Source organism: Ictidomys tridecemlineatus, chromosome 9 (genome assembly GCF_052094955.1).
Source record: "Ictidomys tridecemlineatus isolate mIctTri1 chromosome 9, mIctTri1.hap1, whole genome shotgun sequence".
NCBI lineage: Eukaryota > Metazoa > Chordata > Mammalia > Rodentia > Sciuridae > Ictidomys > Ictidomys tridecemlineatus.
The window spans coordinates 132,157,403-132,179,208 of NC_135485.1; the positions used below are offsets into that span (position 1 = coordinate 132,157,403).

Consider the following 21,806-nt stretch of genomic DNA (forward strand, 5'->3'; position numbering starts at 1 on the left):
AAAAATAATCATCCTCATGTTCCCAGAATAAATTCCTCTAAGGAATGAAATTTGTTTTATTGGATTAAAACTTGTTTTATTGGAAACAGAATTATTGGATTATGTTTGAGAGTGCTTTATTTAGGATTTTTGCATCTTTGTATAATAAAAATACATTTGTGGGTGCAAAAAGTAGCAATAACACTGTGTATACTTACATGGTACTTTGCAGGTTTTAAAATCATTTCACATACATTTTTTTTGGCCTGAGAATATGTCATAATCAGAAGCTGACTGAAACACAGTTGATGTGAAGTGTGTAAACAGAAAATATCTACAAATGGAACTCTACAAGCTTTTTTTTCTTTTTTTAACAATTGCCCAAATCCTAAAGAGCCATCGGTGAGACCGAAGAAAGTCCTGATTATGGGGGAGAGAAGGGTGCAGGGGATGGAAGGAGATTTGATCCCATGAACACAGGGAGTCATGTTCACATCCTCCAAGGTGCACAGGGAAGCTCTGTACAACATCTAGCACTCTGCTGGTGTTCTGGACATTTTTCATTGTTTAAACAACCTGGCTTGAATATACAAATAAAGGCTTTTTTTGTCATTGAACATTCTTTGGCTTTGGATTCCTTAACTGTGCCTACCAAATTAGATGATGGCAGCCGAACACTCTCGTGGGTAAAAGAAGCACTTCAAAACCCAAGATTCCCTTCCTGGCCTGGCACCCAGGTGATATGTGTCCTGTTCACACTTTCTCCCCTAGGACTGGGGAGCTTTTACAGAATACACAGTAATTACATAACAGCAATTACCACTCAGAAGGATGAAGTACCTTTGGAAGGCAAATAGATGGCAATCCGATGGAACTTTCAAAAAGAGGTGCTGGGTGGGGGGAGTGTCACTATAAATATAGAATTTCCCAAATAACTAGGACTCTTTTGTACATTTGAAAGGTACAAAATATGCTCTCAGTTAACTTCTCTCCCCTGAACTTTAGAGCCTCTGATATGTCATAGATACATACAACATAGCTACTGAGGGCAACATTTAACCTTGAGATTTCTCTCCCCCACCCCACCTGGCCCTGGTTCACTCCTTTTCTGCTCACACACACCCACAGGTGCAATTCACACTGCAGTACCTGGAACATTCTGCTGAATTCTCCCTGACTCTGTAGCTACATATTCTAAAATGAAGCAAAGGTCAGGAAATTGAGAGCTCACATCAATGAACATGTCTCATTTGGAAAAATTCGTTCCTGGAGTAGATTTTTGCCCTGAAATTTATGCATCAGTCAGAATGGTAGCTCATCCAAAGCTACTTAACATGTACTGATTTTCTTTCTCTCTTTCTTCCTTTCTTTCTTTTGGAGCACTAAATTCCTAAACTATTAATAAAATTCACACTTATTTCAATAATAACTTTTACCATGCACAGTACACAGTCTAAAGAATACTACCCCAGAATCACATCTGTTTTTACCCTCATCAGGCTTGGGAATTAATTATGAATGTTAAAAATGAATAAGTTGAAGTCCAGATGAACAGACGTGCCCTGCTGTCATCTGCAGTTTGTCTTTCCCAGTGGCTAGAAAATGCACAACATTGGTACAGAGAACCCTAGAGATGTCACTAAGCACTTGAGTTTAAAACAGATGCTTTAAATAGTTCATTATACTCTCCTCTACCGCAAGAGAAAATGTTTTCTCGGATCTCTGAGAACGGATCATAAGTAATTGAAAGCTTTGTGGAGATCCAGAAGTTGATTGTCAGTTTTTAAAGTGCTGAACCGGGGTTTCAAATATACCATCCAGTTCCAGAAACCAATTCTTAACTGTTAGACTCTGTGGTCTCTGAAGTGTAAGTACAAATGGGAAAATTCTAGAGTGGGAGCAGGGGAAGTGGGGAGGAGTATGTGGGCCACCGGAGAGGAAATGGTTTGAAAGCTGTAAAACTGAAGGCCTGGTGCAGGTTCAGCAGGTCAGCCTCACAGGAAAAAGCCAAGTGTAAAATATGCCCGAATTAGAAGAATTAGGGTGGAAAGAAATCACATCCCAATGCTCCTGTTTTCCACGTGTGCATGAGAATTCAGTAAACAGCGTGTTGCTATATTAGATAAATATTTGAATAGAATCTTGGGTGGAGGCAAACTTTTTTTTTTAATTTGTTCTTTTTAGATGGACATGACAGTATAGTGTATTTGGACATATCACACATACATGGAGAATAACTTTCCCTTCTTGTGGTTGTACACCATGTGGATTTTCACTGGTCGTGTGAACATAGGAAAGTTATGTCTGATTCATTCTGCTGTCTTTCCTATTTCGTCCCTCCTCCCTTCCCTTCACTCCCCTTTATCTAATCCAATGAACTTCTACCCCCCCCCATTACTGTGTGCTAGCATCTGCATATCAGAGAGAACAGTCAGCCTTTGGTTTGGGGGGACTAGCTTATTTCACTTAGCTTGATAATCTCCAGTTCCATCCATTTACCAGCAAATTGGAGACAAATTTTCTAAGTAGAATATCAAAACTGGAAGCCACTAAGCAATCTATTTATGAAATTTAACTATTGAAAAATATAAAACTTTTGTGTAGCATAATTAATCCCCAAACACCCATCCTCAAAAAAATAATTGACTTCTAGAGAACCTTAAATAAACATGCCTAAAGAATATAAATAAGGAAATCAATGAAAAATTATGATCCTACTGTTGCTTAAATGTCTCTAAAATAAAGGCAGCACCAGGGTGAACCAAGCCAGATTAGTGCAAGACACAAAGAAGATCATGTTTCTGTAAAGACAAAACCTGCCAGTAGCCTTAATCCCTCACCAAACCCCAGACCACACGCAGCCATTAGCCAAAGTAAACACTGAAGCAGAAGGAGCCGCAGAATCCTCAGTAAATTCTACAAAGTTGAAATTCAAGCTGTGAGTTTGAGTCATTCTCGGAAACAATGTCCAAACCCAAACTCTCTGTGGCTTTATGATTTTGCAATTGTACCAATGTAAAGGTCGTAGGAATTTTTTAGATATGTAATTGATGTAGCATGCAAGATACCTTTGTGTGCGTTTTTTTTTTGGGGGGGGGGTAATGATATATTAAGTATTTCATAATCACAAATCAGTGGTTCTAACGTAGTTTGCTTTTAGAATGTTTGTTCCGCCTGAGTGAAACATCATTGTGGAATGTAGGTTTGAAAACCTGCATAAAGAACCAGATACAATGAAAGGCCTCAGCGGCTTCTAAGAGGCTTGCAACACCCTGAGCCAACATGGTCTGGTTCCATCTGCCTGGCTGACCTCAGCATGTGCATAGGCCAGCTTTTAGTAGGGTTTAATTTTGTCCTGAATTTGCAGCATTCTAATTGCATATTAGTTCCCTCTAATTTGTAGTCGCCTCAAGTAATGGATTGCCCCAAATGGAGTGGAGCTTGTGTGCGAGATCACCTTACATCTTTCTGGTGGATTTAAATTAGGGTGACTCTTGGGAACCTATCTGGTAAAACTGACATTCTTTTCTATATATTATCCGCCACAATGACAGGTTGGGTTGGGTCCTTTGAATCTGATGTCATTTCCTGCTTAAATCCACCCTCCCACATAAAGATCCCAGAACTCCTCGCCAAAGAGCTGCCCCTTACACTGTCATGAAGCATGGGGACAATGACCCACATAACTCAGACTCAGTTACTTCAAATTGGCCAAATAATAGGAGCAATGTTGTAGGTGTATTGGATAAAAATGTTTTTAAAAAATCCTAGACTGTCTTTTCTTTGCTTGGGATGAGATTGCACAGCTGTGTCCAGTGAATTAGGTAAAAATAAACAGAAAATCCCTCTGAGCCAATGTTTTATATTGGCAGATCATATCAGAGGTCTTTAAGAAATTTTGGATTGGGGTTGAGCAGGTACTCATAAAGGAAGAAAATTGCTTCGGGAACTTTTATTTTGTTGTTTTGTTATGGTTTAGGTGTTGTTGTTTATTGTTGTTTTGGGTTGGGTTGGGTTGGTGCTTGGGATGGAACTCAGGATCTTATCTTGTGCATGCTAGGCAAGCGCTCTACCACTGAGCGGCACCTACAGTCCCTGGAAACGGTACACAGAGATCTGTGCGTGAGTAATCCCAGGGTCTGTGCAGGGGAAAGGAACGGAGCACTCAGAATGGTGGCATAACACTGGACAGGTCACCCTTTGCCATGGGGTGTAAAGTGCCCTTTGCCCACCTCAGGAGATCTAGAGAGCACATCACATAAGTGTAAACCAGGCTGGATGGAAAGGGTCCACCTGTACCAGACCCAGGGTTGACATCTCAGAGTGGAAAAGATGGCCTGATTATGGCCTCACTGGTACCAAATCATGATTTCTACTTAAGTTCTTTTTTCTTGTGCAAGACAGCCGCGTCTCTAGGCAGCTGAGGAAAGAGAATATGACTCAGTTTCTAGCTGTTAGGTGTTCCCAGCCAGCCAAGAACACTCAAAAAGCAGTGTCCCTGCAAGGTACTTCATCCAGATGTTTCCACCTCACCCCAACTGCTGCTTTCTTCCCCCTCCTGCCCCAGGTGTCGAAGACATCGTGGCCATTATGATTCCTGAGCCAAAGGGGAAGGAGATCGTGAGCCTGCTGGAAAGGAACGTCACCGTGACCATGTACATCACCATTGGGACCCGGAACTTGCAGAAATATGTGAGCCGTACTTCGGTTGTGTTCGTCTCCATCTCCTTCATTGTCCTGATGATCATTTCCCTCGCATGGCTGGTCTTTTATTATATCCAGAGGTTTCGATATGCAAATGCCAGGGACAGGAACCAGGTGAGTAGCCTACATTTTTTAAAATAATAATAACTTTCACAAATTCTTGCAAAAGCAATCGAGATTACTGTATAAACTTTGAAAGATCCCAGAAAAGTACCAAGACAAAAACAAAATTACATGTTATACCTGCACTCAGCATAAACATAATCCGTATGTCCTATATCGTTTTCAGATATTTTTCAAAAAGTCATATTTTGATGTTTTTCTGGTATTGTTATGTAAAATAGAGATAATTGTCTCACATCCTGATGCTCATTTTTTGATAATAATTTAACTGGTCAGAGAATAAGTGGTGAATGAGGTCATGAACAGTGAAATGTTAATAGGCAAATAACACATAGGCTTATGTATTTAAAAAAAAAATTATAACACATTTAACTCTGTACCCTTCTCTCTCATTTCATCTTGGAGATTATCTCAGAGGTGAATTTGTATCGACAGACCATGCTGCCTTCTCATTTCTGATGACTACATAATTTTCAAAGTCTGCGTTTTTCACATTTATTTAACCAGGTCCTATTAATAGACATTTTTTCTCTTACCAAAAAAAAAAAAAATGTGAACATGATGCTAACCACATTTGTAAGTGCATTTATAAAGTAAATCCTAGAAGTTTAGTGATTAGACCAATAATACCAATAATACATGTACTTTCAAAACTATGATAAATATTGACAAGTAGCTAAAAAATATACCAATTTGTACTTTAACCAACAATATATACAAATTATTTTCCCATCTCATCGCCCCCCCAAAAAATATTTTACAGATTTCTATTGCGTGCCATCTGATAAATTAAAAATGTCACCACATTTTGGAGGATAGAAAGGTTAGCTGAGCTGGACAGCACTTTGCCTGTCATGCCAGAGGCCTTGTGTTTAGTAACAGCACAGGGGGTGGGGGGGACTGTCTTCACATTTTTCTTATTAAACATTGAACATTTTTTAAGTACAATAGGATAAATGAAGTTATTTCTGTGAAGTATCTGTTTATATTATTTGAATCCTTTTCATTTCCATTTTTTTTTTAATAAACGTGTATAAGATCTTTTAGGAAATTAACCTTTTATGATATGATGATCAGTTTTCCCCCGGCTTGTCATTATCTTAGATTTACGGATGGTGTTTTCTCCATGCAGAATCTTGGGGTTTTTACACAACTAACAATTTTTTCTTTTATGTAGCTCCCAACTTGTTCATAATCAGGTCTTCTACAGGCCAAGACTTCATTCTCTTATATTATCCTATACTATTTTTTAAATTTCCCTGTAAGGTTAAATATTTAGAGAATTTTTTTCAGTGTAAAGAAGGAAGTTGAGGAGGAACATTATTTTCAGGAGGGCTACCATTTTATAACTGGTGTTTGGTGATAACTGATCTTCCCTTCATATGCAGTAGCCCCATGTGGCTTACATTGAACACCCCTTTGAGCTGTCTCTGTGCTCTCAGGACTAGTCCACTGTCATCTGTCTGGAGCTGATGGATCTGAGTGCTCTAGGATGATAGCTCATGGCTGTTTGTGCTAACTTCCTTATTGCCCTCTCTGCATTTTTTCATTTTTCTTTATAGAAATTTGGACTCAATATCAGTCTTTTAATTCATAAGGCAGTTTAGAAGAAATTTATGACTATATGATGTTGAATCTTTGTATCCAAGTATAATTTATATTTTTCCTTTATTCAACTCTTCTTTTTGTCCCAGAAGCACTTTTAAATGCATATTAATCTTGAACATTCTTTTTTATATTTATTCTTAGACACTGATTATGTTTCTTTTATAAATTTAATTTTTTCATATTTTTGTATGTTTGGCACACTATTAAATAGCATCAGTCTCACCACCTTAATAATAATTATAATAATACATAGTATTGATCGTATACAGGCATATGCTAAGAGCTCTCACTTAATTTGTATATTTAGAAGTCCTTAATAACTTTATACTAGGGGATTTTATTATTCTCATAAAGGAAGAAACAGCACAGGGAGGGTAGGTAACTTTCTCAAGGTCACAAAGCTTGTCACTAATAGAACCATGGCAGGACTTCAGAGTCCATGGTCTGAATAACTACATTGCCATACTGTGATTATTTATATTAATTTCTTAAAATTATATTAATAACACCTACAGTTAGTGATAATTTAGTTCTTTCAAATTTTAAATGTACTGTTTTTTATCTTATTTCACTGACTTGTATAATAAACACCAGAATAACCAAAAATAATATAATGAAAATATGGCTCTTCGTGTAATATTTATGGTAATATCTCAATTTAATGGAATTGGTTCTACCATTTTCATTTTATCAATTCCCTATGTAGTCTTCTAGGTTAAGGTATATATTCTATTATGTTATAAAATATATATTAATGTCAGAAGTGTCTACAGTGCTATCTGAATATGAATTTTTAATAAAGAGTGGGTGTTTAGTTCTAACAAATGCCTTTTTAATAGCAGTGGTCTAAGTTTTCTCTTTTTCCTTATTTAAAGGACTGGATTCTATTAATGAATTTCCCAGTTCTGAATCATCCTGAATTTCCAGCACCTACCATTCCTCTAATCTGTCCTAGGTTACATTTATCAGTATTTTACTTAGAATATTATTTAGTTCTTACCTTGGAACTCATATGTGAAATTTGTCGATGGTTTCCGTTTTTGTCATGTTTAGGTGATGGTTATTCTAAGTTTTATAAGAACAATTGGTAAGCCGCCCTCCACTTTCTGTGATCTCGAGTTATGACGTCCAGCACGGCAGCCATTCGCCAGGTGTGGCTGTTTAAATTTAAATTAATTGTAATAAAATATAGTTTAGCACTCTGGCACAATCCCCGTGGCTACCACATGGCTGTGCATATATATTCCATTTCCATCTTTGAAGAAGGTCCTACTGGGCAGCAGTGCTTTAAGGCATTTGGAACAGCACTGGAAGTGGCTGATTCTAATCAGCGTAGAAATCATAAGTTAATAAGGTCTGAATTGTTTGGTTTAGAGGGATAGTTCTTTTGCCTTTTCTATTTCTTTTATGGCTATTGGTCTGTTTGACTTTTTCTGTGGCTTCCGGAATAATTAGTTTTAAATTGTTCTTGCTTTTTTTCTTATTCTCGAAATGATGCAGACTCAATGTAACAAACTTTGTCAACCATTCAAAAATCACCAAAAGAAAAAGCAAATCATCCATTCCCACAACTGAATTTTCAGTTATGATCTTGTGGATTTATTCAGTAATTTATCATTTTTTGTGTACCTCTGTATGCATGAGACAAACACATACATATATTTTATGTTCTTTTTATTAAATGGTGAGCATTTTCACCATCATTAAATAATCTTCAAAAATATGACTTTTGTTGCCATGTGATAGTGAATTTCTATCATTTACCAAAAATGAGAAAATTATTTAATATTTTTCGACACTAAGTGATAATATACTATACCTTTCTCTATGGTTACCTTTCTCTTATGAGGATTAAATGAGTTACTTTATGTTATTTTAAGAAACACAGAACATTCATGTATAACAAGAATGGGATCTAATTAAAATAAGATATACTCCATGGATATGTAATATATCAAAATATACTCTATCATCATGTCTATCTAAAAAGAACAAATAAGAAACACTGAACATTTGATTAATTAAAATTCCCATGAATTATGCCCATTATTATCATCATGACGATCCTTGATGACTCCATACCATACAACTCAATACTTCCCCTTTTATTACGTACTCCAGGCCACAAATAAACACAATACTAGTTAGACATAAGGTGATGAAAATACATTCAGGAATAATGCATTTGTTTCCTCTGGAATTTCATATGAGGGAATATATATCACTTATGAAAATGATAGTCAGCAAGTGCATCAGACAATGATAAATAGAAGTGGCATTTCTTTATTTTTGAACCTATAGATAATTAGGTAGTTGAGACAAGGATGGCATTTTAAGGTTGAACTAGTTGAGTGATTATTTCAGTCATTTCACTTTGTACAGGTAGATAGTGCTTATGTATCTTTTTAGATATATACAAATTCTGTGATGTATATTTAAAAAAAAACTGGAAGATGACGGTATGGAAGTGATATGGTTTGGTTCGCAGGGTTTAAGTTGTAAATCTGCTCCCATTGCTTCAACTTTCCTCGAATTACAGGATGATAGCATGAGGGTCACTCAGTGAATTGGGATCATGTTAAAAGTTAACAATGGTCATATACTTCAGTCCTTTGGTGAATGGAGTAAGAACAAATAGTTTCCCTTAGGAAAAAAAAATATTTCTCTTGATAGGCAATGTTCTGCTCTATTCAACAGAAACTTGCAGTGTGCAAGCTGTAGCTATATAAAGAATCAGGTTAAACTTAAATCACTTATTTTTATTAAACCATTATTGACCTTTAGAAAAAGTGACTCTCAGTTTCTGTAGGACCACAGCCTGAAATAGAATATAAAAGGCGTTAATTTTACATTGGCAAAGTATCCAGCCATTCGGGAAGAGAAGGTGAACTTTGAGCACCTCTGAGTCTGCCTCAGTTTGTGTGGGTGACAATTAAAGGACATGATCATGCACCTTTTCATGCCACACTGGACCTGGAGAAGACCCTCTCTGTCACATTCCCCAGGAAGTGAGATTTTTCTGAAAGTTCACAGCAAGATCTTGGCACATCCATAGGACCTTTGGCTGCTGTGATGTTGCCTAAAGCAACTCTGTCACGTTAAGTCCAATTCAGGGCAACAGTGAAAGATGATGGCTTTGGAATCAAAAGGATCTGGGTTCAAATCTTTGCTCTGCTGATTCCTGGCGATGTGACCTTGCAGAGCTACATCCCCATCCCGTGCAAAGTGAGAGCTTTAAGCCAGCCCCATAGGCTTGATGTAAGGTTGGAGAGAAAACTGTCTGACATTATTAGAGGGTTGTTAATGAGGTCATTTTCAATGGACAAAAGAATTCTTGGAGAATGGCATTTCCTCCTAAAAGGCAAATAGCTCATTTCTTACATAACTCACATGCAGTTAGGTCTAGGTTTGGGCTTTGGATCTCAGTTGACACTGTTTGAAGCAAAATGAGGTATATTTTTTTTTTCCATCTTTCCTCTAGGGTTATGGGACAAGCGAAGCTAAATACACCACAGAGAAAGAATTTGACTTTCTTGGAAAGTAATTATCCACACAGCATCTCTTTTTAATTAGCAATAATAATATATGTTCACAGTGGAAAAATAATAGGTCAACAAGAGGTACATGTTTGAGAGTAAGTCTTCTTTCTACCCCAAACTCCCTTGAGCAACTTCCTGTCCTCCAACCCTCCCCAGAAATAGTGACTCCTAACACTTCCCTTACTCGCTTCCAGAAGAGTGTGTGTGTGTGTGTGTGTGTGTGTGTGTGCACAAAGTTACTTTTCACATTTTTTACGTAGACAGGGACTCTGCCTTCACAAAGTATCATAGTGGCATCAATTAGCAATGGCCATGAAAATGGATGGGAGACAACTTGGAAGGGGAGGACCGTGGTCACAGAGGATGGACTAGAGGGAAGGAGGTGGAAAAGTTAAGGAGTCGGATTAAGGCAATATTTTTAAATCCTATGGGTTTAATGTAGAATATAAAAGACACATCCTAGTTTATGCCTGCTGTCGCAGCCTCTGCGGTAGGAGGGAGATCCCCTGTTTTCTCCCCCATACTCTCAAATCGGAAGACTCCTGTCACCACGTGTGCGGGTGTTCCCCACAGGACACCACCTGAGTGTCCTAAAGTCTAACTCCATTCTGACGGGATCTGCCTAAGAGAGTAGCAAACCCACAAGTTAAGAAATGTGTTCCTCAAGGCTGTGCCATTTCAGACCCTGGGCATATCCAGTCGTGCCCCTTGCTTCTGGCAGAGAGGCTTTCTATGGGAGGTTCTCAGGGCTCAGGCAGAGAGGCTTTCTATGGGAGGTTCAGGCTTGGTTATTTGTTAGAGCAGGAAAGACGCACAGGGCATGATCCAGGGGAAGGGCACAGAGCTGCCACACATGTTCTGGGCGGGGCCATTCTACATGTGCAGCAACCTGGAGCTCTCTAAACCCTGCCATTTGGGGATTTGTATGGAGTTTCGTTACCCATGCAGGATGGATGAAATCAATGGCCACGTAATCAACCTTCAGTCCCTCTCCTCCCTCAGAGCACATGTCTGTGTGTGTACACGTGCACCTGCACAAAGTTATTTTCAAGACTTGTCACATAGACCAGGACTTGGCCCTCCTAAAGCTTGTATGATAGTGGCAGCAACCACTATCTGCACTTGGGGTGGGAGTGGTGGCAGATCTAAAAATTCCAACCCTCTTATCACTGGTTGGCTCCCCCAGGCAATCTGCCTCCAACCTTAGAGACTTTCCTAAAACTTGCTCAACGTGTGAATATTCTTTGTGTACCACCAGAGATATGTTCTGTATGTATAATAAGAATTGTAGTGCATTCCGCTGCCATATATAAATAAAAAAATTTTAAAAACCTCCTCAATGACATAAAGCCAGGTGTCATTAACAAGGGGCTTGTTATGAATAACAAAAGGCTGTCCTTGCACCTTATCACTCCCATTACTTAGAAAATGACAAGGGTTTGAGTAGCTCTAGCCAAGATTTCGGATAAAGACCAAGATAATAGATTTTGGTTTCTATATCATCATATCACACAGTTGTCCCCGTTCAGATGATAAGTCATATGGTTACCATATGTTTGAGTGAAGGAGAGGAATCAAAGATGCAATTAGGTCAACTCTTGGGGCATTGACTGGAAGGGAAAAGACAGAAGAAATTAAGATCCAGAGGGTCAGAGAGCCAAGAAACTGAGTTTGACAGTGTTAAATTTGGAAGCCTACTGGTTGTTGAAGCAGGGATTCCCGGTAGGTTTTTCTTTTTCATTTTGCAGAGCTGGGATAGAACCCAGGGCCTCACACATACTAGGCAAGTGAGCTACCACTGAGCCCCATCACCAACCCTGCCAGAGAGGTTTTTAATATACAGAGCCAAAGATGGGAACATGGGAGTCATCTGTCAATAGATGCCCTTCAAATTATCAGGCAGGTGGAGCTCACCTGGAAGGGGTGTATCCCAGGAGAAGAGGTCTGAGGCCAGAAGCTGAGATACTCAAATAGGGCCTTACCTCCTCCCCGGTCTGTCTCCCTGGATCATAGAATTCTACATATTCGTTTGATTTTCTTCCTAGTTCTTTCCACTATCCAAATGCTTCCTACCTGAAACCTTCTGGCTTCACACCTACCTTCTGAGGGCACAGAGGCTCACTGAGGGAGGAGGCTGATTTGCAGAGACCTGGCACAGCCTGCCTCCATCAGATCCATGGCTCCCTGTTCAGCGTACCTACCCTGAAGCACCCTCTGCATTCCCAATGCTTGTTCAGCCCATTCTCTTCTCTTGAGTCCAGCCTTGCTGAGGGCCATTGCCAAGTAGGAATGATGCATCCAAATTTCCTTGCCAGCGTACCCCATGTTGCTTAGAGGAAGGACTCGTGGAAATGGACTTGCCTTGGACATTCGCTGTGACATTGCATGTATGTTTGAGAAAGGTGACCCTGCTCAAGGACCAGGGTGGATCCGGGTTTAGGGAAGATCCTACTGGATTAGGACGGATCCAGGTTTAGGGTGTATCCTGCAGGTTTTAGGGAGTATCCGGCTCTTTGGGTTTAGGGCGTTCCCACTTTAGGACAATCTGGGTTTAGGGCGGTTCCAGGTTTAAGGTTATTCCTGCTGGGAATAGGGTGTATCCTGCTGCCTGAGTTCCTGTTGAGTTCTCATGGGATTCAGAATGTTTTTGGGATTCAAAGCCTGGTGGAGTACGTGAATTTTGCGGCAGAACTTGGATTTCTCCAGAACGTGTTGGTAGAGGGCCGGTGTGAGTTCCGGAATAAAGAATTGCTGTTTGAATCTACAAAGCTGTGAGTGGCTCGTGATCTTGTGCCCAACCAGACTGCGGCACAGCCTCCTTTGGGATGCTTGCTCTGTCAGATGACCTCCAGGCCCTCTGCACAGAGCTCCAGGAACTGGGTGGCTCCTATTCCCCACTGCTGCACAAGCCCTGTGACAGCTGAGAGCCTGTGGAAGCGTCTCATGTGGCCGACCATGCAGGTCTCTTTTGAACACACATAGGGCCTTTCAGAACCAGTTTCCTAATGTCATGTTCCAACCCAGTGAAATCTCATCTCTGTCCAAGCCCACAGTACTCTGTTTCGTAATCAGACATAAAAAGGTGACACCCTCAGGCAGCAAAGGAGAGTCTGGAATATTTTAAAGGTTGGGATTTCAAGAGTTAAGTGTGAAGGTTTGCATCTAACTGTGGTTTTGGTGTAAAGTAGAATCAAAGTCTTGCCTAGGACAAGGTCATGGGGCAAGAGGATAATGGGATCTAGTAAGTGAGCAGAGCCCTTTGTAGTTAGGAACTCGTCTGACACTTAAGGGTGGGAACAGGAGCCAAGCAGGACAGAAGAAAGCAAGGCAGGTCAGGAGAGGAAGGCTGGGGAATGTGCTGAGGGATGGGACCCATTGGGTCACACTTTCACCTGTCAAAGGAGCAGGGCATGAATACAGCCTCCAAGATTATATGAGAAGAGAAGTTGGTTCCTTCTACTTTTAAGCTAAAGAAATCCTCCATAATGATTATGGAAAACATTTTACTGGCCGGGTACGGTGGCACATGCTTATTATCCCAGCAGCTCGGGAGACTGAGGCAGGAGGATTGCGAGTTTAAAGCCACCTTCAGCAAAAGTGAGGCAATAAGCAACTCAGTGAGACCCTGTCTCTAAATAAAATACAAAAAAATAGGGCTGGGGATGTGGCTCAGTGGTCGGGTGCCCCTCAGTTCAATCCCTGGTACCCTCTAAAAACAGAAAACATTTTACTAGCCATTTAACACATGTCCTGGTGACTTAAATACCATGACAGATCTCTCTTTCTCTCCTTACATATCCTCTGGATGTCCCTTGTGAGTGGTTTAAGGAGCTATCCCACTGATGCACCAGTGTGGGCTTCTACACTGAATAACCTGGAATGCCCTCAGGTGAGTCCTGAGAACCCACGTTCTCCATGTGGCTGAGGATGGGAAACAGAATTGAGAGGCAAAAGTCACCCACTTGTAATTCTGCTCTTGTTGAGAATGCTCACTGAAGTCTCAGGATATAGATTTGGAACTTAAAGGGACAATGACTTTGATAAATCATTTTTTAACAAGGACACATAACCAGGTTGGTGATTTCAAGTCAAAGTGACTTCTATCAGACCAAGCCACCTCAATAGCATTGGGACACAGAGAAGATGTAGCCATGAGGAGGCTTCTTGGAGGATGCCAGGGGTTCGTGTCCCTTCTACCCACCTAATGACCTACATCTAGCGACCCGTTCTTGAATTTGGAGGTATGTTATAGTGTGGGTGTGAGGTGTCCCACAAAAATCTCCTGTATTAGTGCAAGAGTGTGAAAGGGTGCGTGTTCTCTATGGCTCCTTTTCCTTTCCTCTCTCTGCTTCTTGACGCCATCCCGAGCTGAGCACCTCCTCTCCTCTGAGATCTTCCCTTATGATGTGCCGCCTCACCTTAGACACGGAGCAATGGAGTTGGCCATCCGTGGACTGAGACCACTGAAACCATAAGCCCCCAGTAAACTTTTTGTCCTCTAAGTTATCATTGGGTGTTTTGGTCACAGTGATGCAAAAGCTGACTGAAGAAAGGGGGGAGGCCGGATTCTCAGCAGATTCCCTGATCCCGAACACCAGAGTGCACTACAGTCCCTGCTGCCTACCAGGAAGTTGATGAGGCATGCGCATCTCTTTCCCCAGATGCCTTATTCCTCCTGCCCTTCACTCGTTCCTGTCCTGCTTATGAAAACCCTACAGAATGGCAAAGTGAAGCCAGCTAGCAGTGTTCCTCCATGGCCATAAAAGCCCATCTTCTGTTTTTCATGCCAGGTATCGAACCCAGGGGTGCTTAACCACTGAGCCTCATCCCCAGCCCTTTTTTATATTTTATTTACAATCAGGATCTCACTAAGTTGCTTAGGGCCTCACTAAGTTGCTGAGGCCAGCTTTGAACTCGTGATTCCTGCCTCAGCCTACAAGCCACTGCGATTCCTGGAGTGCACCACTGTGCCCAGCTAAGCGTCTCTTCTTACCATGATCTAGAATATTGTCTCATTATCATCTCAGACACAAGGACTTAGTCTGTGCCATGAAAACCACACAACTCCCAAACATGGTAGCTATTTCAAATTCAGGCATATTAGATCCACTAAGTGGGGCTCTTTTTTTATTTTCCTAGACAATATTGCCTTTGAAGGTGATCCAAGGAAACCAGACCTGTTTTGATTTGTTTTATGTGAGGCCTGGTAATGATAGGGAGCAAAGTTTTCTTGGAGGATTTCTCTCTCCCAGGGGGGACACCTTTGCATGGCTCACGTCCCTGTGGTCCCTTTTGCGCATATTGGTGAAGTTACCTTGGAATAAAAGAAGTGATGGAATTTAAAACAAATTTGAACTTCACAGGAAAAGAGAAAGAAAAGGAATATGCCAAGTGTCAGCCACCAAGGGAGATTTGAGGCAGAGAAGCATCTATCTCCTAAAGAATAAAAACTAAAATTATCCCCGAGAATGCTCCAGAAGAACATACCAAGCCCTCAGGGGGAAGGACACATGCTGACTCCAGGAAGCATTTAGTGAGCCTTCTCCTCTGCTACAGCTCACACAGAAGAGGCTTAACCTCACATTGGGAGCACACTTGACAGCTCCAAGCCATCGTTCTGTGAGACCATCATAGCCATTGATCATCTAGTTCTGTGTCATGGGAACTGATGAGACTTCTGTCACCTTAGCCAGTCCTGGAGGATTGTTGTTATGTAGGAGAGCTATGAGGAAAAGGTCTGTGTCACATGACCACATGAACTCCCAGATGACCAGGACCTGTTTTTTTTTTTGTTTGTTTGTTTTGTGGTTTTTTTTTTTTTTTGATAGTGGCCTCTCTTCACCTAGAACATAAAAAACTTTTAGTTGTTTTTCCCCTTCATGAGGGTGAGGATGATGGTTAACATAAGCATAAAACACAGTTGTTGGGGCAAATGTGACACCAAGTTATCCCATCATATGAGATGGGGGAGGTCAGCTCAGTTTTGATGCCGTCCTATGGGTGGAAAGGTGCAGTGAATCCCCTCCCCCATCATAGGGCCCACGTGACACTGATAGGAGCGTCACCAGTTTCATGAATGAAAAGTTTAATGGGATGTGGGAATCTTGGAAACTGGTGACCCAAGACCCAAGGGACATGGTTTATTTTTATTCCTCCGCACAATGAAGAATGAGCAGCCACCGAGAAAGATGAGTGGACAAAAGGCCGGAATGCACAGTGGGGCGGTCAGTGGGGGTGTTCAGATCCTCTGTGGATCTTCTGGGCACACTCCTTCCTCCCACGTATGGGACAGGACACTGTGGAATAAGAGCCTTCAAGGGAAACTGAGAGTGGCACCTGCCCCCACCCCAGGTTTCATGGCTTCCTTCAGGAGAGGGCTCTAGCTTCTCCGACTCACCTTGGAGACAGAAAACTGTTTTCCTCCACTCACTTCTAGAAATTGGAGGGCAAGAGGGCAGAAGGAGACTTTGCCCTGAGGCTGCTCCTGAGGCCTCCGGTTTCCTCTAGTCCAAGGTACTGCGCACAGCACTGGGGTATCATTTTCAGAGTCCCAGAACTGTATTTTGGTTCCTGATTTTTTTTTAAATAACCTTCATTGAATTTCTAACAGAGCAGATGAAGAGGAAACTGTCTTCCTTTTTAGTTTCTTAAGCATTTGGAAGATCACTAATTTATGGGTCTGAAGTTGAACTGGGGTTTGTCATGGTTTTTCATCCTCACGGGGTACTTATGGAGGACTTTTTCTGTTAATGTGTGGTTCTGCTTTTGTTTTCCATAAAGCATTTCATCTTCACCATTGTCCAGAAACCAATAACCTTGGAAAATATTTTCTTGTACCTAATTAGATCAAATTGATAGCTAAATCTGATTACCAAGATGCCTAGTCCTGACCATTGATTTGGATTTGGTTGGGTTGGAGAACAACCCTACAACCCCACCCAAAACAAAGCACTGACCCAAACCTTTAGTGTTCCCCCATTCCCCTGAGGTGGTCCCTAACTCTTCCATTCTGCATTTCTGAAAATCACAAAGGAAAGCTTCTGTTTATGATTGACTTCAGGTTTGATGCCTAGATTCTCTGCTTGGGCCCTGGGCAAGACTCAGTTTGAACAGGGCCTGTCGTTTTCTTCCTCCTTTATTCTTGGCACAGTTAAAAAAAAAATCCCCCAAAAGAAGAGGTCAACAACAAAAGCAACAACTACTTTATCTGGGTCGTTTCATTAAGAATATTTATGTTTGCATTTATTATCTCTTTAATCTGCATTTTGGAAATCCAACACTAGTGTGAAAATTGTTGGAAGTAGAACTTTCTTTTAAATGTTCAAAACTTGTTTTAAATGTTGAAAGTGGGACTTTTTTTCCCACATATAATTTTACTGTCACTTAGGAAGAATTGAGACATACTGACAATATTTGGCTACATGCAAATACATGCTGCATTTTTGAAAACTTGATGGGGCTTCTCCCCTTATTTTGCTATTTCAGAACGCTTTCAAAAAATAAGTAGATAAACAATGCTACCTGGCCCCATGATCATGTATTTCTCAGAAGCTGATTTTATCTTCTTCAGGCAGCTGGGTATTCCCCCAGCGACAGGACAGACATTCATAGCCTCCATGAGTCTGGAGAATTCCATCTTTCTGCTCCTCAAAGGAGGCAAATGGGTGCCGTCTACCCATAACCTATGGAATGAGGCTTGACTCCAGGACCTTCAAGGAGCATGAAAGGGAAAAGACACCGTTGTACCCTTTTTCACAATGGTTAAGGAAAATATGTCTTCCTGCCTTTGTGAATCATGTGAGTTTTTTCAGGACTCCCAAAGAGAAAGACCTTGTAGAAACTTTGAAGAGAACCTCATGACTTTCTCTTTTGCACTAGTCTCTAAGTCTTAGCTCTGCTGACTTGGGAAGCCTATCTCCTAAAGGACTTTATTCTTCATTAAGCACCTTAACCTCTCTTGGACTCAGTCATACAAATGCCACTAATTGAATTCATCTTTCTAATACCACAACCATTAACTTCCCTTTTAGCCATAAGCCTTGATACATTAATTTTAGCTTACTCTACATTTCCTGAATGGACTTACCTCTTTGGGTGGTAGTGGTGATTCCTCTCCTTCCTCTTCCTCCCATTCCTTGAAATTAAATTATATGTTCACATTTAAGAAGACATCTTTCATTTGCTAGAGAATTGTTTTAAATGAAAATTAAATTTTGAAAACATCATTTCTAGTTCACCTGCTTTAAACATACTTTGGCTTCAGTTGAATACAAATCTATGACCCTGTTTGAAAATACTGTTTTTTGCTTAATTACTCTGCTCATCCTTTGATAACAAAAACAATTTAAGTAATTGAATTGGGTACAAACATTATAGAATACCAATTAAACAGTTACAAAAATATCTGAGTTCTTGGCTTAAAAGCAATCAACATTTGTTTACTTAGGGCCCAGATTTCTTGGTGTTAATGTAGTATTCTGCAAGTTTGTGACATTTTCTCCCAGTGACCAGTAACACTTTCTCAGTGCTTTTCATCCATGGCCCAGATTGCAATAGTTGGCACCTACTAGTTGAGACAAGCTGGGTTTGCTGGGGCTAGAAATTCGGCTTTGATTATATACAACACAAGTCACTATAGTTTATCTGTAAATTTTTTCATGAACTGGCTAAATTTCTCAGGTTGTTTCCATGCTTAAAAAAAAAAACCTATTGGCTTAATATTTTATTCAGTCATATTTTATGGAATTTCTACTAGATGATAAGCTACAGAGGACAAAAATGTCTGCATTATTTTTCCCCACTACCAATTTTCTAAAACCCAAAGCTGTGCTTGGCATAGAATAAGAGATCAAAAATACATGTTGTATAATCAAGTGCCACTGATTGAAGGCAGCTTTATTCAATGATCTGGGGACATAGTAAAAAGCAAGAATATACACAGAGCTCCTGTTGAAGAGCTTACTTGAGGGAAATATAACAGAGATTGATCATAAAAACAAATATCAAATACCCAATGTGACAGTGCTGCAAAGCAGAGGTGTGTCGAAAATGTGCAATGAGGGTCTAGAGTAGAGGGATCTTGCTGGGGGATCCCTGAAGAATGACCTAAGATGTAAGGATGACTAAGGTAGTAACCAGAGGACAAGGAGAAGAATAGGCCACGTGTTTACTTTTCCCTCAGTTACTTTCTCTCTCTCATTCTCATGTCTACCTTTGGTAATTATCATTGCAGACTCTTCCTAAGTTTTCCGGCTACCTTAGTGTGCTGGCTACTCATGGACTTTTGTGTAAATCTCAAGTGTATCTAGCCCTCCTTTTAGGAAACAGCCAAAACTTAGTCTTCTATTAAAAATGCCAGTGTTATTTTAGAAATCAAGGATGGAAATCAAAGAGAAACTGAATTAAAAAGAACATCACCTTTTATGCTTATGCACTTTGCTGTGTGCTAAGGAAGTGCTTTATGATATGTACTTTAAATAGCCTTTAATTGGTTGGTCATTAGGTTGGATGGTTCGTTGCTTGGATGGATGGGTGGGTGGGTGAATGGGCGGATGGATGACTGATTAACTGGCTATTTTGGATGTTGGTTGGTTGGCTAACTAATTGGATGATTAGCTGACTAGAAGTCAGATGTTTTTTGGTTGGCTAACTGGCTGGTTGATTGATTGGGTGGTTGTTTAGTGAATAAAGTGAAGGTGGTAGATTAGCTATGATGTTAAAGTCAGACTTGATTTTATTCAGTTTCAAACTTTCTCTGTCTCTAAAATATTGAAAAATTTGCCCACGCTCTATGAGTCTTCATTCTTTATTAAAAAAAAAAAAAAGTTCTTTTCTTACAGGCTATAGTAAGGAGTAAGGCAACGTTACTTATAAAGTTTTAGCAAAGTACCTAGGATATACTAAGCATTCACCAATATCGGTTCACTGTTTTTAAGAGAAGAATTGGCCTAGGATGTAGCTCAGTGGCAGAGGGCTTGCCCTGCAAGCATAAAGCCCTGCTTCAATCCCCAAAAACCACAAAAAAATAAATAAGAGAGAAAGAAAGAAGTTTGAGTGTTTAAATGATGACATTGTTAATTCTAATCATTCAAATATGTTTCACTACTACAAATATTCATATATTATAAAGCAGAAGTACATAAACCCAAGATGGAGGGAAAACATGTAGAAAACTAATGGCACACTAACTAGCGATTTTCTTCCTTGACAGATTAAAATTGAATTCTCCTCCCCCACTCTTCCATTGCCCTCTTATTACATTATTACAGGGCTCATTAGGAAAGTAATTACTCTGTTAAAAAAAAAAAGGGAGGCTTGGGGGATGGGGTTGTGGCTCAGTGGCAGAGTGCTTGCCTAGCATGTGTAAGGCACTGGGTTTGATTCTAAGCACCACATATAAATAAATGAATAAAATAAAAGTCCATCAAGGTCTAAAAAAAATATTTAAAAATAAAAAAATTTTAAATGGGCATAATACATTCTTTCTTCACATGGATGGTAGTGGTTTACTTAGATCTTTGCTTTGTAATTATGTGCTAACCTGAACATTGTTTTTTTTATGTATTTTTAATATGTACTCTCAACACCAATACAAAGGGAAGTAAAATTGACATATGAAATTTGACGGAATAGGATCAAACAGACTGAATTTAAACCTAGGTTAGGTCTGCAGGAGCAAATGGAAGGGAATATTAAACAGTATAGCCCCAATAGTAAAAAATAGGAGATGAAGTTTATTCTAAACTCTCTAGATTGTGTTACAGACTGAGCAGTTAAGGGTGGCGAATACTGAATACTTTTTGTCTTGCAAACTGCACTGAAGTTACTCAAGAGCAGGACCTTCCTGCATCGTTTGCGGTGTGCCTAACACAAGGTGTAACCAGACTCTCTTTCACAGACCTGGTCAGCAGAGCCTCTCTGCACAGATGCCACTGTGCCATCTCTTCCAGCCATCATTGTTAACATTCATGCCAGGTGTGCATGATTTCAGAGACAGTGGCCCTGATTTATTAAATGCCATCAGAAATAAAGTCAAGAATTACACATCTTCATTACTAACAAGTAGCTTTTGGTGTTTTCAGCGCCGACTGGGAGATGCAGCAAAGAAAGCCATCAGCAAGCTCCAGGTCAGGACCATCAAGAAGGGTGACAAGGTAACAGCCTCTTTTCTTTTTGGTGGGAAACTATTCAAAGTAGTTGCTCTCCTTTGGTTTTCTGACAGTCAGGGTAGAAGAGAATGAAGGATGGAAAAGGGAAATACGTGCTTAAAGTCATCCTGTAGGCATCTGATATGTGCCCTTTTTTTTAGTCTGAAGGATAGATGTGCTATTACTATTATATGCTATTAAATATTATTTAAAGTAGTTTATAAAATGCATTCAGTAGGACAAAAAAACCCATTTGCTACAGAATATGAGAAACAGAAAAGTAAGTGTACAAGAAAAAAATGGATAAAGCCAGGATGACATTACTGCACAAATGCATTACCTGAAACAGGTAATGGAAATGGATACTAAATTAGGTCGGGGCTCTCCAGCAACCAGTGCAAAGAAGGAAACAAAATTCAATATTCAAATGATATTTGACTGCAGTGTCCCACAAGATAAAAAAAACAAAAGAGTTATTCCCAGTATTTTGACCTGAAAAAGTTTGTCCAGTAATCCTCGCAGGGAAGGTAGAGCTATGTGCAGAGTTCTGTTCTACACTCACGTCTAGAGTCTAAACACAAAAAGTATATCAGTTCCTATGAAATTTAGTATTCAGGACACCCCAATATCATTGCAACAGTCTCCTTCACTGTAGAATCATGGAGTAAAGCCAGAAGCAATCACAGCATCGTAAGAAAGGACAGGA

At 40.1% G+C, this 21,806-nt stretch overlaps 1 protein-coding gene across 3 annotated transcripts in view; it reads left to right on the plus strand.

The window, feature by feature from the left end:
• Positions 1–21,806, plus strand: part of Rnf150 (ring finger protein 150) — a 311,923-nt gene that overhangs the window by 124,215 nt on the left and 165,902 nt on the right. For all 3 annotated transcript variants that reach the window (XM_078022090.1, XM_078022089.1, XM_005327564.5), the window contains exons 2-3: positions 4,547–4,797; positions 21,035–21,106. In XM_078022090.1, coding sequence (XP_077878216.1) covers positions 4,547–4,797; positions 21,035–21,106 — 323 coding nt within the window. The remainder of the gene's footprint in view (positions 1–4,546; positions 4,798–21,034; positions 21,107–21,806) is intronic.